The following is a 21371-nucleotide window of genomic DNA, read 5'->3' as shown; positions in this document are numbered from 1 at the left end:
CTCCCTTGCTGTTCTTGACTTTTTATATTTATTACCAGCTAATGAGAAATCCTATCCTATCACTGAACAGGTGATCACACAGCATCAGATGCAATCCTCTTCAATTGTTATTGGCTAATTTTAGCACTGCTTAACGGATGACCCTTGCTACCTCTCTTTTTAAGACTCCCAAGGTCCAGTGCCACCTGGAGATTTGAGAGTACTAGAAAGATAATGAAATCTCCATCCCCACCCCACCATAATGATCACATATGAATTTCATACTCAGGCATGTGAACTTTTTTCCCCTCTAGACTCATTCTTGATCTTTGCTTTTTATAAATTTATGTTAGAACAATGAACTATTTCCAACTTCAGAAACTGATTCTTTATCATGGGAAAGAGTTCTAAATCTGTAGAACATACATCTGTGACAAACATACATTTTCACGTTAAAAATATTTCCTTTTCAGTTTTGCAAAGAAATGTTAAGTATGTTGACAGTTCAAACAAAAAAAATCACTTTTTTTCCCTGAATTTATTTTTGTGGTTGGAGGGAGGAGCACAAGAAAAAAAAAAATCAGTGATTGTGTTAAATTTTTATTTTAGTAAAGGGTCTCAAATGAAAATAATAATGCAGTCATTTAGTAACTGGTAGCTAACATGTACCAAACATTTTATTTACATTGCTCCTTAATTTATATTTATCCTTGTGAGAGTGGGCATCACCATCCTTTTCTCTGAAGATGAGGAAACTGGAAGTCTATTTGTCAAAGGCAAACAGAGTAAACAAGTTGAAATTAGAACTCAGGTTTACTGATATCAATCCTGTGTACTTTTTACTCCTCTCTGCTGCTTTGCAGGCCAAATGTAGAAAAGTTGTATCATTTTTAAGACTATTAAGGAGCTTAAAAGGAATATAGATAAATAAAAATTATTTATATATTTAATAAGCCCTCATAAATTTATTAACCATCTGAGATATAAATGGGCTTTTTCTACTTATTTTGTGAGCAGGCTTTATAATGAGGGTGCTGCTAACCATAAACATGAATTGAACAGTCATTAAAGCAGACCTGGCATGACCTCTGCTTCTAAACACTTCCATAGCAGTTGCTCTGAGGAACTAATCTATTTTAATAGTAACAATTTCTTTCCTCAGTAAGTTATCCGTTGGTATATCCCAAATAGGTCAAATTATGAGGCTCTGATAGATTCAGTAAATGTAATGTATACTGATTGATAAATATACTATACATTTATGCATATAATCCACAGGTATCATTTTTATGGATTTTAATGTTGGACCAATACCCTCAGGTGACTTAAGTGTGAAATATATAATTTCATTTATAAGATTTCAATTTATAAAAGCAGCTTCCTAAGTTCTAACCTCTACATTCTGATGGGAATGAAGAAGGAGAAAAGTCCAGGAGAGGAAATAAAAAGGAATGATGCATTGAAGGAAAATGATGTATGAAACACAGTATTCAGTTTTGGGTATGCTGCTTACCTCATTTTTCAAAAGTCATCAGATAATTCTAATGTGAAAGTACTGTTAAAATTAGTAGGTGAAAGGAAATCTGGCATACCTTTTCAGCTTTTTGGTGCATCAGGTCATTGAACAGTTCTGTACAATCATTTATAAATTTTTCGCTGACTACAATAGTATCGCTAAAGACTACAGCTAAAGCCTGTTTGCTGAGTGCCCTCATCACATGTTGAAGCAATATTGCAGCATCTTCCACTGATAAGGAACTGGGTAGCAGAGGCTAGAATTACAAACAAAATGAAAACAAAGTATAAATGCAATATAATACAGATAAACCATTTGTTATATGTATTCTCTCCCTAAGTGATCTCATTAAGTCCAATGGTTTCAAAACCATCTATATACTGACCACCTCCCAAATTGTATTTCTACCTTAGTATCCTCACTCCAAACTCTGAAATCACATATCCTACTGCTTCCCTAACCTCCCACCACTCATATACCTAACAGGCATCTCATATTTTAACATGTCCTGTTCAAAACAACGTGGTTTGCGCCTTCTGCCCCCAGACTCCCAGCTCCCATCTTCTCTTCCCCATTGCTCCCCCATCTCAATTAATGGAACCACTCTCCATTCAGTTGATCAGGCCCCAAACCTACAAGTCACACTGAATTCCTCTCAAAAACTCACAAACATTCCAACTTCAAGTCCTGATAACTTTGCCTCCAAAATACATTTCTTCTTAGCTCTTTCTACTATCTGAAATTAACATTTTCATTAATACCCCTCCTCCCCTCGCCAACCATGAAAGTATCCTTCCTGAAAGCTACATCCTAATTTTTAAAATGGCCATATTCTAGTGAAGTATTTGTTGTCACTGGTTTAAAGGAAAATTAAGAAGAAAAAGATAAAACATACTGCAATATCAACCCATGTTCCAGAGCTGATGGCTTCCTCTACTGATGCTTCCACCTGATCCACAAGTCCTTGACCAACACAAGCTGCTTTCAAAAACAAGAGTTGTGTAGTCTTATATCTTTTCTTTATGTAGCTCACAGCATCTGGGATTCCAAGTCTGGACAAAGCATCAAATTCTAGAAATACATCACAAGGGTGGAAAAGAATCATCATTCACACCTTTTAGAAACCTCAGAAAAAGTTAAGCTCTACCAAAATCTGTTCTTTGTGAGTGCACTGTATTCTAATAGAGTTTTTTAAGAATAAAATATAGAAGTGTACCATAGCCTATTCCCTGGTTGTTACCTTCCCAAATTTTTATTACTAAACATATTTGTAGAAAAATTGGTTCAAGTACTTCATTAATTCAGCTTTGTCTCTTACTCTCCAATTGAGGGGTTAAAGGGAAACATGAGGACTAAAGAGCAATAAAAGTAGAAATGAGGATAATGGAATGTAATGATTTAAGTAGAGAAACGAAAACTGGAATTTTGCTTATTATAGTTAAAGGAATGGAATTTATTTTTCAAATGTTTCATTAGAGCAATTCTCTGGTCTAACTTACACTAGTAAAAGATTTAGCATATAAAACAAAAGTAAAAAATTTAAGACTTAAATTTTCAGCCATTAAAGTTATTACAGATATCTACCATCCTCTCTGTCATCAAATAATAATATTTAAGGAAATTAATTACAACAAAATTCTAATCCAAGTCCTTGGCTGAAGAAACTGAGAAGGCACATTGTAGAAAGTCAAGAAAACATAAGCCAAGCCAGTATTCATTCTAGCACACATTTACACTGAACACTAATGGCTTATAGGTGTACTTATTTATAGGTAACTGATCCCTTACATAGTTTGTTGGGTTATGAAATTGATCAAACTGAGTTTTACACATATATGCTACTTGTTTTAATGATTAAATTCAATCAATCTACTTTATCCAGATGATGGAACCTCAGAAACAAAATTTAGAATAACTTCTATGTTTCTGAAGTACTGGATAACTAATAAAAATGAACACTGTAAAACTGACAGCAATAAAATATTTCTAAGATTATGTAACTAAAAAACCAGGCAACTTCATAAGTTACAAGATATAATAAATATAATTACTTTCTATGAATTAAAAATAACTAAGTATCTTATATATAATATCACATTACTAGAAGGCTGGTAACAATCAATACTGGCTTCTGGCCTTTATACATTACAACTGTTCAATAACTATGAAATTAAACTCAGTTACATGACCCACAAAAACCTACAGTGTGATGACTACTTTTATACTCAAAGAGAACCATTAGAGTCTGCTGGCCAACAGTAAAGTACATGTGTACTCTCAGGGCTAGTACAATCTTTCTAAGAATGTGTTTAATATTAGAAATGATTTTTAGTTAAAAAGAAAAAAAGTTACCCAGATAGCCATTCTGCCTGAGAAAAGAATCCACCCAAGTACTTTGTGTTCTGGAGTAAATGTCAGGGACAAACACTGCTTTATCCTGTCTCCCACCAACCACAGTGCCTCGTAAGCGTCCACTATTAACAAGTTCCTCAAGAACAGCTTAAAAAAAAGCAAACAGAAAAAAATCAAGCAGGTAAAAATCTCAGAAAGTAAAACACTTTAAAATTTCACAATTTAGTTACTCTTACCCTTTAAAAAAGCAATTTAAAATTTAAATTTCATACTAAATAAAGACATTATATTTTAGACAAAACTTTCCTGCCATTTATGAGAATACTCAGGTCGTAAATTCAGGAAATTTTGGCAACTAGCTAAAGATGCTGAACTGTAATACAAACTAATTAATATTAATGTTGAATTTTTAGTCTAATTTTGGAAAAAAACATGCCAGTATTTATCTCATGATTAAAAGTAGACGATTACACACTCTGAGAATAGATAATACACAATCACTAGTGTTACCAAGTTCAATTTCCTCATATTCAGAAAAAATCAAGACACCTGGATCCTATTAGAATCAACAGTGTGAAATGAAGCCATGAAAATCTGTATAAATTATTACATTTCCACTGTTTAAATTGAAGGAACACATTTTAATCCTACCTATAACAGAAATATAATGCCATGGTTAAGAGGATGGATATGGACCCAGATAGCCTAAGTCCAAACCTCAACTCTGCCACCTACTAGTGCTGCCATTAACACCAAATTTATGATTTTTATTTAAACCATAACATTCGACTACACACTGTTGTTTAAAATATCAAAATCCCCTAAAAAGAGACAAAGCAGATAGGAAGGAGTTATTCCTAAGTGAACCAACAAGAACAGTCAAAAGATGTCTGGCACAAAGAATGATTCAGGAAAGTTAGCTTTTAACAGAAATAAAAATTAGTTTACATATGAATTTCAGAATTCCAATGCTGAGTAAATTAGAGTACATCAGAAAGGTCTAGATTTCACAATTGACTGAAGCACATAATTTTAAATTTTGTGTGACTGTACAACACAAACCCAAGCTAAATTCAGACAAAGTTATCAATTTATCAGTTATTACTTAAAGAACTTTACATTATAATGAAATTTCACCAACTCCGATTATGGAAATTCAGAAATACGTCATATTTTAATTTTAAATTTTTCTTAAAAAATTTAACTCCATATTCTGAAAAATATAGTGAACAAAAATTAATTTTTGGTTCTGTATTTAAATATCTTTTCCATTATTCATTTTAATTTTATATTTGCACAGATACCTGAGTTGAAAGATTAAGTCATTGCTTTTAAAATTTACTCCAGCTAAGCTTTAAAAAAAAACCCCTGCTAAATCTCATGAGTTTCACAAAATCACAAAATAGTCAATGGACCAAAGTTATTTCGAAGATATTACTGTACTGTTTGAATGCTAAGAATTTATTATTATTATTATTTTTTTTGTGTGTGTGTGGTACGCGGGCCTCTCACTGTTGTGGCCTCTCCCGCTGCAGAGCACAGGATCCGGACGCGCAGGCTCAGCGGCCATGACTCACGGGCCCAGCTGCTCTGCAGCAAGTGGAATCTTCCCGGACCGGGGCACGAACCTGTGTCCCCTGCATCGGCAGGCGGACTCTCAACCATTGCGCCACCAGGAAAGCCCAAGAATTTATTATTTTAAAAATTTATTTTATTTTTTTTGCAGTACGCGGGCCTCTCACTGTTGTGGCCTTTCCCGCTGCGGAGCACAGGCTCTGGATGCGCAGGCCCAGAGGCCATGGCTCACAGGCCCAGCCACTCCGTGGCATGTGGAATCCTCCTGGACTGGGGCATGAACCCACATCCCCTGCATCGGCAGGCGGACTCGCAACCACTGTGCCACCAGGGAAGCCCCTAAGAATTTATTTTGAATGCTATAAGCCTTTTGTAAAAATTTTTTTAGCCTAACACTACTTTCATAAGAAAATGTAGTAAAAATCTGTAAGAAACAAAGGAAAAATTCTTAATCCCCAAATTTTAAATTTCTATATGCATATGCATAACAGAGTATTTTATACATGCACAATTTTTTTTTATTCCACTCCTCTTGAGGTACCCAACATTAAACATTTGGTGGGTATAACAAGACACGTATATGAAAATTGGTATAGAGAAACTTCTCAACCAGAAATATATTTTCTTAAATAAATTTATTTATTTTTGGCTGTGTCGGGTCTTTGTTGCTGCACATGGGGTTTCTCTAGTTGCCACGAGTGGGGGCTACTCTTCATTGTGGTGCACAGGCTTCTCACTGCGGTGGCTTCTCTTGTTGCAGAGCATGGGCTCTAGGCACGTGGGCTTCAGTAGTTGCAACATGCGGGCTCAGTAGTTGTGGCTCATGGGGTCTAGAGCACAAGCTCAGTATTTTTAGCGCACGGGGCTCAGTTGCTCTGTGGCATGTGGGATATTCCCAGACCAGGGATCAAACCCGTGTCCCCTGCATTGGCAGGCAGATTCTCAACCACTGTGCCACCAGGGAACCCCCCTAGAAATATTTTAGTTACATAAGTTTTAAGATTAAAAGAGGTAAAAACATTAAAATTAGTTAAGTTTTACATTTAGTCTATTCAACAGCTAATTAATTGATATATCCTTTAAAGCAAACTCACAGTAAAGAAGCTGCTCCTGAAATCCATATTTTGAAATCAAAGAATTCACTGCTGTAGGCCTTTATGGAAAGGAAAAAAATTTAAAAAAAGTTTACTCATCAGAGTTACACATACTTGTGAATTAAAAAAAACTAGGATGATTAGTTTATGAAAAACAAATTAATTTAGAAGAAAAAATGAAGGCAAAAATTGCACCATAGATCAAGATGGCGCGATAGAAGGACATGGAGCTCACCTCCTCCCGTAAATGTATCAAAAATACACCTACATGTGGAATAATTCTCACAGAATACCTACTGAATGTTGGCAGATCTCATACAACCAAAGTTGCAAGAAAGATCACCATTTAACTGCATAGGAAAAAAAAAGAAAAGGAATTGGGACAGGATCTACGTCCCTGGGAGGTACCTGTGAAAGAGGGAAGGTTCCCTCACACTGGGAACTCCCTTCACTGACTGGAAGATCAGCTGGGCTAGCAAGAGAGCTTCAGAGGCTGAGGAGAATCCAGCCTGCCACAGGCAGAACAGAGAGAGGCTAGCACAGACAGTCCTGACCACCTTGCTGCACTCCCCAGCCAGACGCATGTCTCCTAGTGGGCATGGGGGCTAGGTGCTGAAACTTGTGCTTCAGGGGACAGACCTGGGGAGAGGACTGGGATTTGCTGTGCAGAGACAGCCTGAAGGGGGTGGAGTATGCTTTGGGCTGCAACAGGAGGTGTATACAGGACTGAGTCTGGGTCTGCCATAGAAGCCCCACTGTTAATGGGGTGACCCTCGAGCAAAGGGAGGGGCAAGGCCCCACCAGAGCAGCCTCAATCTCTGTGTGCTCACAGCAGGTGTGGCTCTGCCTCTGAGCTCTAGGAGCATGCAAGCCTGGGAGTGCTGCCCACACTTGGAGGCTGAAATCTGAGCTGCGTCCCAGCAGCTGATCAATCCGCGGATTTATGCTGCTGCTGGCGGCTTTGTAAGCTCAGCACCTGTGGGACATCCAAGCAGATTACTGGTGATCCTGTGGCTGGGGCAAGTCTGGCATTAGCAGCTGCAAGCTTTATGGGCATGCATATGTAGAGGTGGAGCTGGGGTCTGGGCATATGTAGAGGTGGAGCTGGGGTCTGGGCTGATTCTGTAGCTCCCAGGGCGGGTCCAGGTGTGCTACCATGACAGTTCAGGTGCCTGACTTCAGTGGATCTGTGCTGCTGGTTTTGTGAGCACAGCAGCCAAGGGTCACCCAGGTCGATTGTCTGCATTCCCATGATTGAGGAGGGGCCGGGGCAGTGCAAACAAGAGCATACTTTGTGAGACTGTACAGGTGACAGGCAACACCACAGGTGCCCTCCCGGCAAACAGCTCCTGTGGAGGAGTAGGCAGTGGCTTTTCTCCCAGCGAGAGCACTCCAGTCTTGTCTATCTCACACTGTAGTAGCTTAGAAATGTATCTGGGGGCTTCTACTCCAACAACTGGTGAGCAGACCCTGTACCCAACAGAGCTGTGACAACCACAGAGCAAAGAGGATGCGCTGCTCAATATCCATTGCAGGCTCTGGTCACCACAACACCAGTCACACCCCCATCAATGGGATAACGGCCAGCACATAGTGAGAAAAGACGTGGCAGGGCCCCATACTAAAAACAGCTCTCACACCAAAAACATTAGATTCATGCAGGGTACACGGGGATACTCCAATATAAAAACAGCCCTCCAAGACCACAGTAGATAACTGTTTCTCCTAAACTCTCACAATAAGAGAAATGTAAGTAAAATGAAGACGCAGAGGAGCCAAATGCAATTAAAAGATCAAGAGAACTCCCCTGAAAGAACAAAAAACTGAAACACCTCTCCAGTCTACACCTCTCCCTGAGTTCAAAAAGGAGGTAATAAAACTACTGAAGGAATTAAGAATAGAAATGCAGATCACTGTAACAAGGAACTAGTTACTAACTATAAAGAGGAACCAAGAAAAATTAGAAAACTCATTTGCTGAGATGAAAGCTGAGCTAAAGGCAATAAATAGCAAACTGAATGATGCAGAAGAATGAATAAATGATCTGGAAGAAAGAATAATGGAAATTACCCACTAAGAACAGCACACAGAAAGACAAATGAAAAAAAATGAAAGCAATATATGAGAACTATGGGACAATATAAAGTGTGCCAATCTACAAATCATAGGGATCCCAGAAGGAGAAGAAAGAGAAAAGGGGATCAAAAACGTATTGGAAGAAATTATGGCTGAAAACTTCCCAAACCTAAGGAAGGAAACAGATATCCAGGTATGGGAAGCAGAGAAGGTCCTAAAAGGATGAACCCAAACAAACCCACAACAGGACATATTATAATTAAAATGACAAAAGTTTAAAGAGACGTTTCTAGGCAGCAAGAGAAAACAAAGAATTAGTTACAAAGGGAACCGACTTAAGCCTATCAGCTGATTTCTCTACAAAAAGGTTTCAGGACAGAAGGGAGTGACAAGATATATTCGATGTCCTGAAAGGGAAAAACCTACAACTTAGGAAACTCTACCTAGCAAGATTATCATTTAGGAGAGAGAAAGAATGTCTCAGACAAGCAAAAACTGAAAGAATACAGCAATACTAAACCTATCCTAAAAGAAATATTGAAAGGTCTCCTCTCAATAGAAAAGAAGCAAGTATCTGTAGGAAAGAAAAAAAAAAATCACAACTGGAAAGTAAATTACTTAAATAAGCCAGTACACAGATTTTTAAAAAGTTATTGTGAAAGCTATAATAACTACGATGAACAGCAAAAGGATAAACATGAAGGTGCAAAAGAGGACATCGAAATCAAAAACTATGGGGGAGAAGAGTAAGAAAATACAGATTTTTATTTTTATTTTTTTAAGAATGTGTTTGATGGGCTTCCCTGGTGGCGCAGTGGTTGAGAGTCCGCCTGCCCATGCAGGGGACACGGGTTCGTGCCCCGGTCCGGGAAGATCCCACATGCTGCGGAGCGGCTGGGCCCGTGAGTCATGGCCGCTGAGCCTGCGCGTCCGGAGCCTGTGCTCCGCAACGGGAGAGGCCACAGTGGTGAGAGGCCCGCGTACCGCAAAAAAAAAAAAAAAAAAAAAAAAAAAAGAATGTGTTTGAGCCTATATGACTACCAGTTTGTAGCAAGCAGATACAGGAATGGGTTAATAACATACTTGAAAAACAGCGTAATCACAAATCAAAACATACAATAGATTCACAAAAACCAAAAAGAAGAGAACAAAAGCATAATACAAAAGAAAACCATCAAACCACAATAGGAAAGACAAAAAGAAAAAGAAGGGAACAAATAAGAAATACAAAATCAACTGGAAAACAAGGTTTAAAATGGCAACAAATACATATCTATCAATAATTACCTTAAATGTCAATAGACTAAATGCTCCGATCAAAAGTCAAAGAGTGGCAGATTGGATAAAAAAACAAGAGCCTACAACATGCTGTCTACAAAAGACCCACTTTAGGGCAAATGACACACATAGATTGAAAGTGAAGGGATGGAAAAAGATGTATCATGCAAATGGCAGTGACAAGGCTGCGGGGGTAGCAATACTTGTATCAGAGAAAACAGACTTTGAAACAAAGACCATAAAAAAAAAGATAAAGAACAGCACTGAATAATAATAAAAGGATCAATACAAGGAGAGGATATTACACTCTTTAACATATATGCACACCCAATATAGGAGCATCTGAATACATAAAACAAATACTAACAGACATAAAGGGAGAAATTGATGGGAATACAATAGTAGGAGACTTTAACACCAGACTCACATCAATGGATAGATCTTCCAGACAGAAGATCAATAATGCAAAAGGGATCCTAAATGACACATTAGAATAGTTAGACTTCATTGATATTTTCAGGGCATTACATCCAAAATACCAGAATACACACTGTTTTCAAGTGCACATGGAACATTCTCTAGGACTGACCACATACGAGGACACAAAACAAGCCTCAACAAATTGAAGAGGATAGAAATTATTTCAAGTATGTTTTCTGACCACAACAGCATGAAACTAGAAATCAACCACAGAAAGAAAAACAAGAAAAAAAACGATTACATGGAGACTAAACAACATGCTACTAAAAAAACAATGGGTCAAGATGAAATCAAAGAGGAAATTTAAAACTACCTGAGACAACTGACAATGAAAACACAACCATACAAAATCTATGGCATGCAGCAAAAGCAGTCCTTAGAGGAAAGTTCACAGCAATACAGGCCTTCCTCAAAAATTAAGAAAAATCTCAAATAAACAACCTAACCTATCACCTAAAAGAATCAGAAGAAAAAACAAAACCTAAAGTCAGCAGAAGAAAGGAAATAATGAAGATCAGAGAGGGAATAAATAAAAGAGATTTAAAAAAATAGAAACAAACAACCCAATCAAAAAGCAGGTAGAAGATCTAAACAGACACTTCTCCAAAGACATACAGATGGCCAACACAGATGGAAAAAACGCTCAACAATGCAAATCAAAATTACCATAAGATATCACCTGACACCAGTCAGAATGACTATCATCAAAAACGCCTACAAACAATAAATGCTGGAGAGGGTATGGAGAAAAAGGAACCCTCCTACACTGTTGGTGAGAATGTAAATGTGTACAGGCACTACGGAGAACAGTATGGAGGTTCCTTAAAAAAACTAAAACTAGAGCTACCATATGATCCTGTAATCCCACTCCTGGGCATATAACTGGACAAAACTATAATTCGAAAAGATACATGTATCCCAATGTTCATTGCAGCACTATTTACAATACACAAGACATGGAAGCAACCTAAATGTCCATTGATAGATTAATGGATAAAGAAGGTGCGACAGATATACATACACATCCACACACACGCAATGGGATATTACTCAGCCATAAGAAAAATGAAATAATGCCATTTGCAGCAACATGGATGGAACTAGAGATTATCATACTAAGTGAGATAAGCCAAAAATCATACGATATTGCTTATATGTGGAATCTAAAAAATATATATATACAAATAAACTTATTTACAAAACAGAAATAGATCCACAGGCATAGAAAACAAACTTATAGTTACCAAAGGGGAAAGGTAGGAGGGAGGGATAAATGAGGAACTTGGAATTAAGATATACATACTACTATACATAAAATATCAATAGATAAACAACAAGGACATACTGTATACCACAGGGAACTATACTCAATATTTTATAATAATCGATAAGGGAAAAGAATCTGAAAAAGAATATACATAAACACACACATATACATGTAACTGGATCACTCTGCTGTACAACTGAAACACACCATTGTAAATCTATAACTGCAATGAAAAAAAAAAAGAAATCAATAAAATCAAGAGCTGGCTCTTTCAAAGGGTAAACAAAACCTACAGACCTCTGGCCAGGCTAACCAAGAAGAAAAGAGAGAACTAAATAAAATAAGAAATGAAAGAGGAGAAATAACAACTGATACCACAGAAAAACAAAAACTATAAGAGAATACTATGAACAATTATATGCCATCAAATTGGACAACCCAGAAGAAATGGACAAGTTTCTAGAAACATACAGTCCCCCAAAACTGAATTAAGAAACAGATTAATTTGAACAGAATGATCCCTAGAAGTGAAACAGAATCTGTAATAAAAAAACTCCCTGCAAACAAGTCAGGACGGGATGGCTGCACTGGGGAATTAATTCTACCAACCATACAAAGAACATATACCGATCCTTTTCAAACTCTTCCAAAAGACTGAAGAGGAGGGAACACTCCCAAAGACATTCTATGAAGTCACCATCATCCTGATACCAAAACCAAACAAAAATACCACCAAAAAAAAAAAATTACAGGCCAGTATCTCTGACAAATATAGATGTAGAAAATCCCAACAAAACATTAGCAAACCGAATCCGACAACACATAAAAAAGATCATACACCACAACCAAGTGGGATTCATCCCAAGATCACAAGAATAGTTCAACATAGCAAATCTATCAATATGATACACCACATAAATGAAAGAACAGACAAAAACCACATGATCATCTCGATAGCTGCAGAAAAAGCATTTGACAAAATTCAACATCCACTCATGATAACAACTCTTACCAAAGTGGGTACAGAGGGAACATATCTCAACATAATAAAAGCTCTTTATGACAAACCCACAGCCAACATAATACTCCATGGTGAAAAGCTGAAAGCCTGCCTGCTGAAATTTATAACAAGGATGCCCACTGTCACCACTTCTGTTCAACACAGTATCAGAAGTCCTAGCCACAGCAATCAGACAATAAAAAGCAATAAAAGGTACACAAATTGGAAGGGAAGAGGTAAAATTATCATTATAAGCAGATGACATAATACCATATACGGAAAATCCTAAAGACACCACACAAAAACTACTAGAACTGATAAATGAATTCAGCAAGGTAGCAGGATACAAGATTAACATACAGAAATCTGTTGCATTTCTTTATACTAACAATGAGATATCAGAAAGGGAAAGTAAAAAAAAATTCCCTTTAAAAACTGTATCAAAAAAAGAAATACTTAGGAATAAACCTCATCAAGGAAGTGAAAGACTTATATGCTAAGAACTACAAAACATTAACAAAGGAAACTGAAGATGATTCAAAGAAATGGAAAGATATCTCATGCTTCTGGATCAGAAGAATACTGTTAAAATATTAATACTACCCAAAGCAATCTACAGATTTTATGGAATCCCTATCAAATTACTCATGACATTTTCCACAGAACTAGAATAATCCTAAAATTTATATGGAACTATAAAAGACCCAGAGTTGCCAAAGCGATCCTGAGGAAAAAGAACAAAGCAGGAGGCATAACCCTCCTTGACTTCAGACAATACTACAAAGCTACAGTAATCAAAACAGCATGGTATTGGCACAAAAACAGACACATGGATCAATGCAACAGAAAAGAGAGCCCAGGGAATTCCCTGGTGGTCCAGTGGTTAGGACTCTGTGCTTTCACTGGCAAGGGCACAGGTTCAATCCTTGGTCAGGGAACTAAGATCCTGCAAGCTACATGGCCAAAAACAACAATAACAGAAAACAAAGAGAGCCCAGAAATAAACCCACACACCCCCATGGTCAATTAATCTTCGACAAAGGAGACAAGAATATACACTAGAGAAAAGACAAGTCTCTTCAGCAAGTGGTGCTGGGAAAGCTGGACAGCCACTTGTAAATCAATGAAGTTAGAATACTCCCTCACACCATACACAAAAATAAACTAAAAAATGGCTTAAAGACTTAAATGTAAGACATGACACCATACAACACCTAGAAGAGAACATTGGCAAAACATTCTCTGACATAAATTGTAGCAATGTTTTCTTAGATCAGCCTCCCAAGGCAACAGAAATAAAAGCAAAAATAACCAAATGGGACCAAATCAAACTGAAAAGCTTTGGCACAGCAAAGGAAACCATAAACAAAATGAAAAGACAACCTATGTACTGGGAGAAAATGTCTGCAAACAATGTGACCAACAAGGAGTTATTTCCAAAATATACAGTTTATATAGCTCAATTAAAAAAACAAAACAAAAACCAATCAAAAATGGGCAGAAGACCTAAATAGACATTTCTCCGAAGAAGACATAAAGATGGCCAATAGGCACACGAAAAGATGCTCAACATCACTAATTATTAGAGAAATGCAAATCAAAACTACAATGAGTTATCATCTCACATGGGTCAGAATAGCCATCATCAAAAAGTCTACAAATAATAAATGCTGGAAAGGGTGTGGAGAACAGGGAACCCTCCTACACTGTTGCTGGGAATGTAAATTGGTGCAGCCACTGTGGAAAACAGTACGGAGTTTCCTTAAAAAACTAAAAATAGAGCTACCTTTTGATCCAGCAATCTCACTCCTGGGCATATATCCAGAAAAGACAAAAACTGTAATTCAAAAAGATACACTCACCCCAATGTTCACAGCAGCACTATTAACAATAGCCAAGATGTGAAAGCAACCTAAGTGTCCATCAACAGATGAATGGATAAAGAAAATGTGATATATATATATACACAAACACAGTAGAGTATTACTCAGCCATAAAAAAGAATTAGTTGCCATTTGCAGCAACATGGATGGACCTAGAGATTATCATACAAAGTGAAGTCAAAGAAAGACAAATGCCATATGATATCACTTACATATGGAATCTATGATACAAGATATGATACAAATGATCTTATTTACAAAAGAGAAACAGACTCAGACATAGAAAACAAATTTATGGTTATCAAAGGGGAAAAGGGGTGGGGGAGGGATAAATCAGAAGTTTGGGATTAGCAGATGCAAACTACTATATATAAAATAGACAAACAAGAAGGTCCTACTGTATAGCACAGGGAACTATATTCAGTATCCTGTAATAAAGTATAATGGAAAAGAACATGAAGAAAAATATATATACACATATATATGCATAACTGAATTGCTTGCTGAACACCAGAAACCAACATAACACTGTAAATCAACTAAAAAAAAAAACAAAACTGCATCAAATTTTACATCCTTAAGCAGAATTATGCTATTGAAATACCAGGTAATTGATCTGTCTTCCCATTCTGGGATCAATTTACTTTCCCATCAAAATTTCACCTCAAATTTGGTGACTCTTGACTATCTGTCTTGCCCTTTATTGTATGTTAATTTCTTGTTCATTCCATTTCTTCTGTGAGGCTGTCCTCACCTGGGAAGTCAGTGAATGTTATATGATTCCATTTCTGAAGAAAAATGAGATCATGTACATATTGAAAGGAAACTGGAATTCTGTATTCCAGTTAGGGTGTATGACTGGGAGAAATCCACTTTAATTTCTCTCTTTTGCTTATCAGTATTTTTTGTAATGATTATACATTTCTTTTTTTTGAACAGCTTTAATGAGATATACAAAATTTACATATAAATCTAACCAATTCTAAGTATATAATTCAACCATCTCAATAAATTAATAGAGAGCTGAGCAACCAACACCACAATCCAGTTTTATAAAGTTTCCATCACCCCAAAAGTTCCTTCCTAGATGTTTGCAGTTAATTCCTGTTGCCACCCATAGACCTAGAGAACCACTGATCTGCTTTCTGCCTCTACAAATGTGCTTTTCTAGAGATTTCTTATAAATGGAATCAGTATGTGGTCTCTTGTGTCCGGCTTCTTTTACTTAGCATGTCTTTGAGGTTCATGCATAATAAAGCACGGATCAGTATTCACTCCTTTTTATTGCTGAATAGCATTCTGGCATACGGATATACCATATCTTGTTGTTTGTATCCATTTATCAGTTGATGGACACCTGGATTATTTACAGTTTGGGCTATTATGAATAATGCTGCTATGAAGATTTGTTTCATGCCTTTGTGCAGAGATATGTTTTCATTTCTTTTGGATAGATCCCTGTGAATGCTTTTCTTTTATAATAATTATAATTTCTTTTAAGTAAAGGAAACTTGAAAAAAAAGGTCTAGACTTTTTTCTGACTCCAATTTTTTTCATCCCTATTCATTTTAAGCCAATTATACCAGTTCTCTGGTTTAGGTTTAGTCTGTGTTTTTATTCTTATGCATATAACTAAAAAACTTTTAAGTTATTCCAACTACTTGATTCTTGTTGATTATTTAAAATGTTATATATTTTCCCTATGACAAACCTGGGAGAGCAGAAACAGTTGTCAAAATATGAATTAATACTTAAAACCGCTGTGTTTGGGGATTTTTGATTAAACTATTATTTTTACCAAATTCCTATATAGATCAATTTGGTTTGTATTACACTATTTTACCTAAAATTTTCAGGTGAATTATCTAGAGCCCCCCCGCCCGAACCAATCAGGTCCAATTACGTGAAGTTTGCTCTCCTCTGTTTGTTTATCTTATTACAACCTTCTCATGTTTTTTGTTTTCTGTTCCTTTCTACCTGAACACATTCCTACAAAAATGCGGAGGGCACCTTGAAGAACTTTATCTTAAAATTGCTGGGTGCATAACTTACTGTGGGTGTTCAATAAAAGTTTAATTGCATTGCATAAAATTTCTAGCTTTTTTTGTACAATGAAACTTAGCTGCTGAATTATTTCAATCTGGAATACAATGTAGCTTAGTATACCTATATATCTCATTCTTCTCACTAATTACTTCCTGCTCTTCTTTCTGGCTACCTATAGTAACAATAAACATAAACCCTTTTCAATCAGAGATGCAGGTCTTCTCTCTGAAGTTAGACCAGAAAAGTGAGTTGGGTCCTTGTATTTAAGAGGCAAATATGAAGATACATTACCTTAAATGGAACTATCTAGAAGCCACACAGCCTAGCAACATCTTTTTTGGCTTCAAATTTGTTTTTGCTCTCATGGTTTGATAATACCTCCAATACAGAGAAACTCAGGGCTACTATGAGTCAGGAAAATATTATTTGCTGAACCAGATTATAACTACACTCATTCACAGTAACTAGTCAAAGAAAAAGGATAAATATTTGTTAATAGGAAAAATACACTTTTAGTTTTTGTTTTTTTGACTAAGTGATAAATGTTCAGGGTACAAAAATGTTACAAAACAGAGTCCCCCTCCATTCCTATCACTCAGCTACTCAGTTCCTCTCCTGGAAAAAACTACTGTTCTTGTGTTAGAAGGGTGATCTGGTGGAAGCTGTCAGAGCCTATGTAAAGAAGACATCCACATAGGGAAGACAGCTGTAGCAGCAAATGGGAGATCAGTCACATAAAGGGGAATTAATCAAATAAGTAAATACATTAAGGATAATGGGAGCTAGGTTTCCCATGGACAGAGAAGGGAGTTACAATTATGGAAAAGGAGAAACCTAGAACAAGACTTAAGAGTGTTGGAGGTATCAGTGTGAACTCATGGTTCCTGATACACAAAGATACAAAAATATAGATATATAGGGGGGTGTATATAATTGTGTAACGTGTATACCTTAGCTTGTCTGCTGAGAGGGCTTGGGAGCAGGAACAACCAAACAGCAATAAACAATCTATTGTCCAGATCTTGGTTTCTAAATACTATACTCTACTAAAAGGAACCACGGCTCCTTGGAGAAATGGCTGATTCCAAGGTTGGAACAGGTAAAGTATGAACTAAGCCTGGAACTTCTTGTTGTGCCAGAAAGAAAAGAAGTGTTGGAAGAATGATGTGGACATGTCAAAAGGACACAGAAGCCAGCCTGAAGGGCCTTCCACTAGCTAAACCAGAGCCAATTTGAAAATCTAAATAATGGTAACAATAGATTATAATCCAATGAATAATACGGAAAACCATAAGTCCACAGCGATTTAATAAATGAATAAACTGAAAATTTGATGAAAAACAGGGTAACTCACATGATCTCAAACTGCTCTCCCCATAAATACTTAATTATAAAGGGAAACATGAATCTTTATGAGAACCCTAGCAGATATCTCCTTATTAAGAAGTCACAATGCACCTCATCAGTAACTGGAAAAATCAAAATTGTATGCCACCTGATAGGGTTCAATGACAAGAACATATAATCACTTTTGTGATATTCCTGCCAAAGATGCATAACCTGAATATAAGTATGACAAAGTAGCAGAAAGGAAAGATTGAATATTCTACGAAATAACTGGCCTTTGATCTTCAAGTGTCAAGGTCATGAAAGTAAGGTAAGTGTTCCAGATTGAAAGTGACTAAGGAGACATGACAATTAAATGCCCTATGTGATTCTGAACTGGATCCTTTCTGTATAAAGATTATTATTGGAACAACTGGTAAAACATGAATGGGATCCAAGGACTGGATGGTAGTAATGGATCACAGTCAATTTTCTGATTTTGATGTTTGTATTGTAGTTTTATAGGACGTTGCCCTTGTTTGTAGGAAATACAGACTAAAGTGTGATAATGGGACATCATGTCAGCCACTTTCTCTCAAATGGGACAGAATTTAAAAAAAAAAAAAAGGTTCTCTAGCAACTTTTCTGTAAGTGTGACATAAAAAAAGGAAGAAAGAGAGAAAGAAAACTGTTGCATTAGATTGCAAGGCCTCTCTTCTATCCTTTTAGTCTTTTGTTCCATCAGGGTCCTGAATGTATTAGGTGTTCAATGCGTGCTTTTGATTTGTTGAATGACAAAAAGAAATCACTGTGGCTGCCACGAAAAAATGTCCTGAAAGGTAATAAGAGTAGAAGAAGGGGGACTTGTTAGAAAGCTCCTAAAACAGTCTAGGTAAAAAATGGACTGAAGTGGTAAGAATGGTGATGTCAGAGAAGTAAAATTACGTAAATATTTAAAATATGAATTCAAAAGATGTTGTGTTACAGAAAGGAAGGTAAGAGAAAGGATGGCATAAAGGAGGACTCCCAGTTTTCTGGCAAAACCAACCTGATGATGGTATTTACTGGTAATGGAAACACCTGTAAAAGAATAAATTCATAAGAGGTGGAAAGTGGGACAGTAGTGAGTTATTTTAAATATGCTGAATTTGAGGCACTTGTAATAAAACACTTCAACAGAGATGCTGTACAGATAGTATGAGTGTGAAACTTAGAAGAAAGGTAAAAGCACCTAGGCAGACAGTACAGGACTGAGAAGAAAAGATGGCCTGAAACAAAACTTTCAAGGCTCATGAAAGGAGGAAGAGCCAGAAAAAGTACAGCCTAATAAGGTACAGCCAAAAGAGGTAAAAAGAAACCAGGCAAGTATAGTGTTAAAAAAAAAAAAAAGAGAGAGAGATGAAAACATTTCAAGAAGGAAGCCATAATTGGGGTTAAATGGTGCTATAAAGTAAAACAAGGAAAGGAAATACCCATTAGATTTAATGATACTGACATCATTGCTATGTAAGTTGTAGAAGACGGGTGAGTTGAGAAGTGACTGAAAGCAAGAAAACTGAGACAGTAACTGTAGACATCAATTCAAGAAGTTTCACTCTAAGGAATAAAAAAGATGGTAAAGGGTGTGGAATATGTGGTTGAGAGAGGTTTGATTGTTTTAAAATGAAGAAATGTGGACATTTAAATGCTGGTGGGACCCCAAAAACCACTGAGATAAACTAAATGACACAGAAGAAAAGAGAGAATTGAGAATGTAGGTTTTCTTAATTCCACACTGGAGTTTGTTACAAGGCCCCAAACATTAAGTTCAAGTGATTTTGAAAGTAAAATTGTTATTCATTAGAATTCTAGAATGTTATTTAGTGAAAAAAAAACTTCTAACATCATCCAGCCCCGTCTGCAGCCCAAAGAAGTTAGGTGACTGACTGACCTACCTACTCAAGGTCACAAGGTTACTATGTGATAGGGATATGACCCAAGAACTTCTGACTGCATACTCTTTCCACGATCACAGGGTGACTTTATATATGATCTGGGTGTTCTGCAGAAGTACATCTGGGGTCATAAGGATGGTGAAGGCAGGCGAGTAAAGGAGATGTGCTGTGGGTTGGAGAGAGTATGGCTACATTCTAGGGCTCTGGAATCCCCATTCCTATTTCACAGAAGCTGCCTTCTGTCTATTTAATAAACTAGGGTCCTGAATGCGATTCTGCTTTAAAAAAAAAAGCAAACAATAATCAAGCAAATGTAAAAATATACATAATTTAAAATATGCTTACCGGGTAATAGCACTGAACAACCCACGGATGCGTGCTTTATGTCTAGCTACAAAAGCTTCAGTAAATATTACTCCTCTGTTATCAAGATCAATGTGTCCGTTAATAATTCTACCTAGTCGCTGAGTTAGTGCCTGAGGGTAAAGATGGATGAAAATTCTTATTAATTTGAAAGAACAAAATTACACATTTACATTTGTACGGTCTTACTAGAGTCATGTTGCATGCTGATGCTGTATTAATCATATGATTGAATAATTTCAGAAAGCATGAATTAACAAGATATATAAGGTAAAATGAAGACCTAGGATCTAGGAAACTTCATAATCTTATGGCAGAGACAAAAATCGAATGAATCAAATAGCTGAATGTTAAAAGGCTCAGCTACTTGCTAAAATAAGGCCTATTTCTATGGTAAAATAAAAGAGATTGATTAACCAATTTTCTAGATATAGGCAGTCTGACACATAGACAGCCAAGACATATACATGGGTCTTGGAGAGGATCCTATATGGAGCCTCTAACACTAACAGAGGGAAATAAATGTTATTCCAAGATTCTGCGACCTAGGGAAACATAAGACCTGAAAAGTTATCTTCTGTGATGCAAATATTAACAAACTGTGTCCAGAAATCTATATTGACAGACAACCTGATTTCTTGGTAATCTCAAGAGAGTATTTTTCCACAGCTACACTATGACTGGGATCAGGTACATATAAAATAAGCCTGGACATATTTGCCTTCCCAGGACAAGTTAAATCTACTCAAGTCAGCTTGGCTGATACTTTTATAGTACAGACAAATGCTTTCCAAACAACTTCTTAATGAGCTTTTAGAATACTGCCTGTGATACTGAGAAAAATTAAAACTGAAAAATATTAAGAAACTATACATATTTCTAAAATGTATCAGTAGCACAATTTTATAAGAAATTATTTGAATCTGTTCTGATACTTTTATTTAAAAGTGTCTAAAAATTTTTTTTTACCTTCTGTGATTTACATACATTTGCTCAGGAGCTCAGGCTCCTGAAATGCTTGGTAAAACAGATCTATGCCCTAAATGGTATTTTAGATGCAATTAGGAGAAATCACTCAGCTCAAATGAGTAAATCTGTTGTATTATAAATTAATCTCATGCAATTATGGTTTGGTAAGTTAAAGTATACCTAAAAAGAGATTTGGCTTTTCCCTTATTTGTTGCAGTAAGTACAAAACAAAA

General features: G+C 36.4%; 1 protein-coding gene across 2 annotated transcripts in view; it reads right to left on the bottom strand.

Annotated features, from left to right (window-relative positions):
* The window catches only part of UFL1 (UFM1 specific ligase 1), a 64249-nt gene that overhangs the window by 12911 nt on the left and 29967 nt on the right, over nucleotides 1-21371 (bottom strand). For both annotated transcript variants that reach the window (XM_059083162.2, XM_059083163.2), the window contains exons 6-10: nucleotides 20152-20282; nucleotides 6517-6575; nucleotides 3848-3994; nucleotides 2391-2566; nucleotides 1572-1751 (exon numbers count right to left, since the gene is read on the bottom strand). In XM_059083162.2, the coding sequence (XP_058939145.1) occupies nucleotides 1572-1751; nucleotides 2391-2566; nucleotides 3848-3994; nucleotides 6517-6575; nucleotides 20152-20282 (693 nt within the window). The remainder of the gene's footprint in view (nucleotides 1-1571; nucleotides 1752-2390; nucleotides 2567-3847; nucleotides 3995-6516; nucleotides 6576-20151; nucleotides 20283-21371) is intronic.

Source organism: Kogia breviceps, chromosome 13 (assembly GCF_026419965.1).
Source record: "Kogia breviceps isolate mKogBre1 chromosome 13, mKogBre1 haplotype 1, whole genome shotgun sequence".
Taxonomy (NCBI): Eukaryota; Metazoa; Chordata; class Mammalia; order Artiodactyla; family Physeteridae; genus Kogia; species Kogia breviceps.
This window is presented reverse-complemented; position numbering and strand designations above follow the sequence as displayed.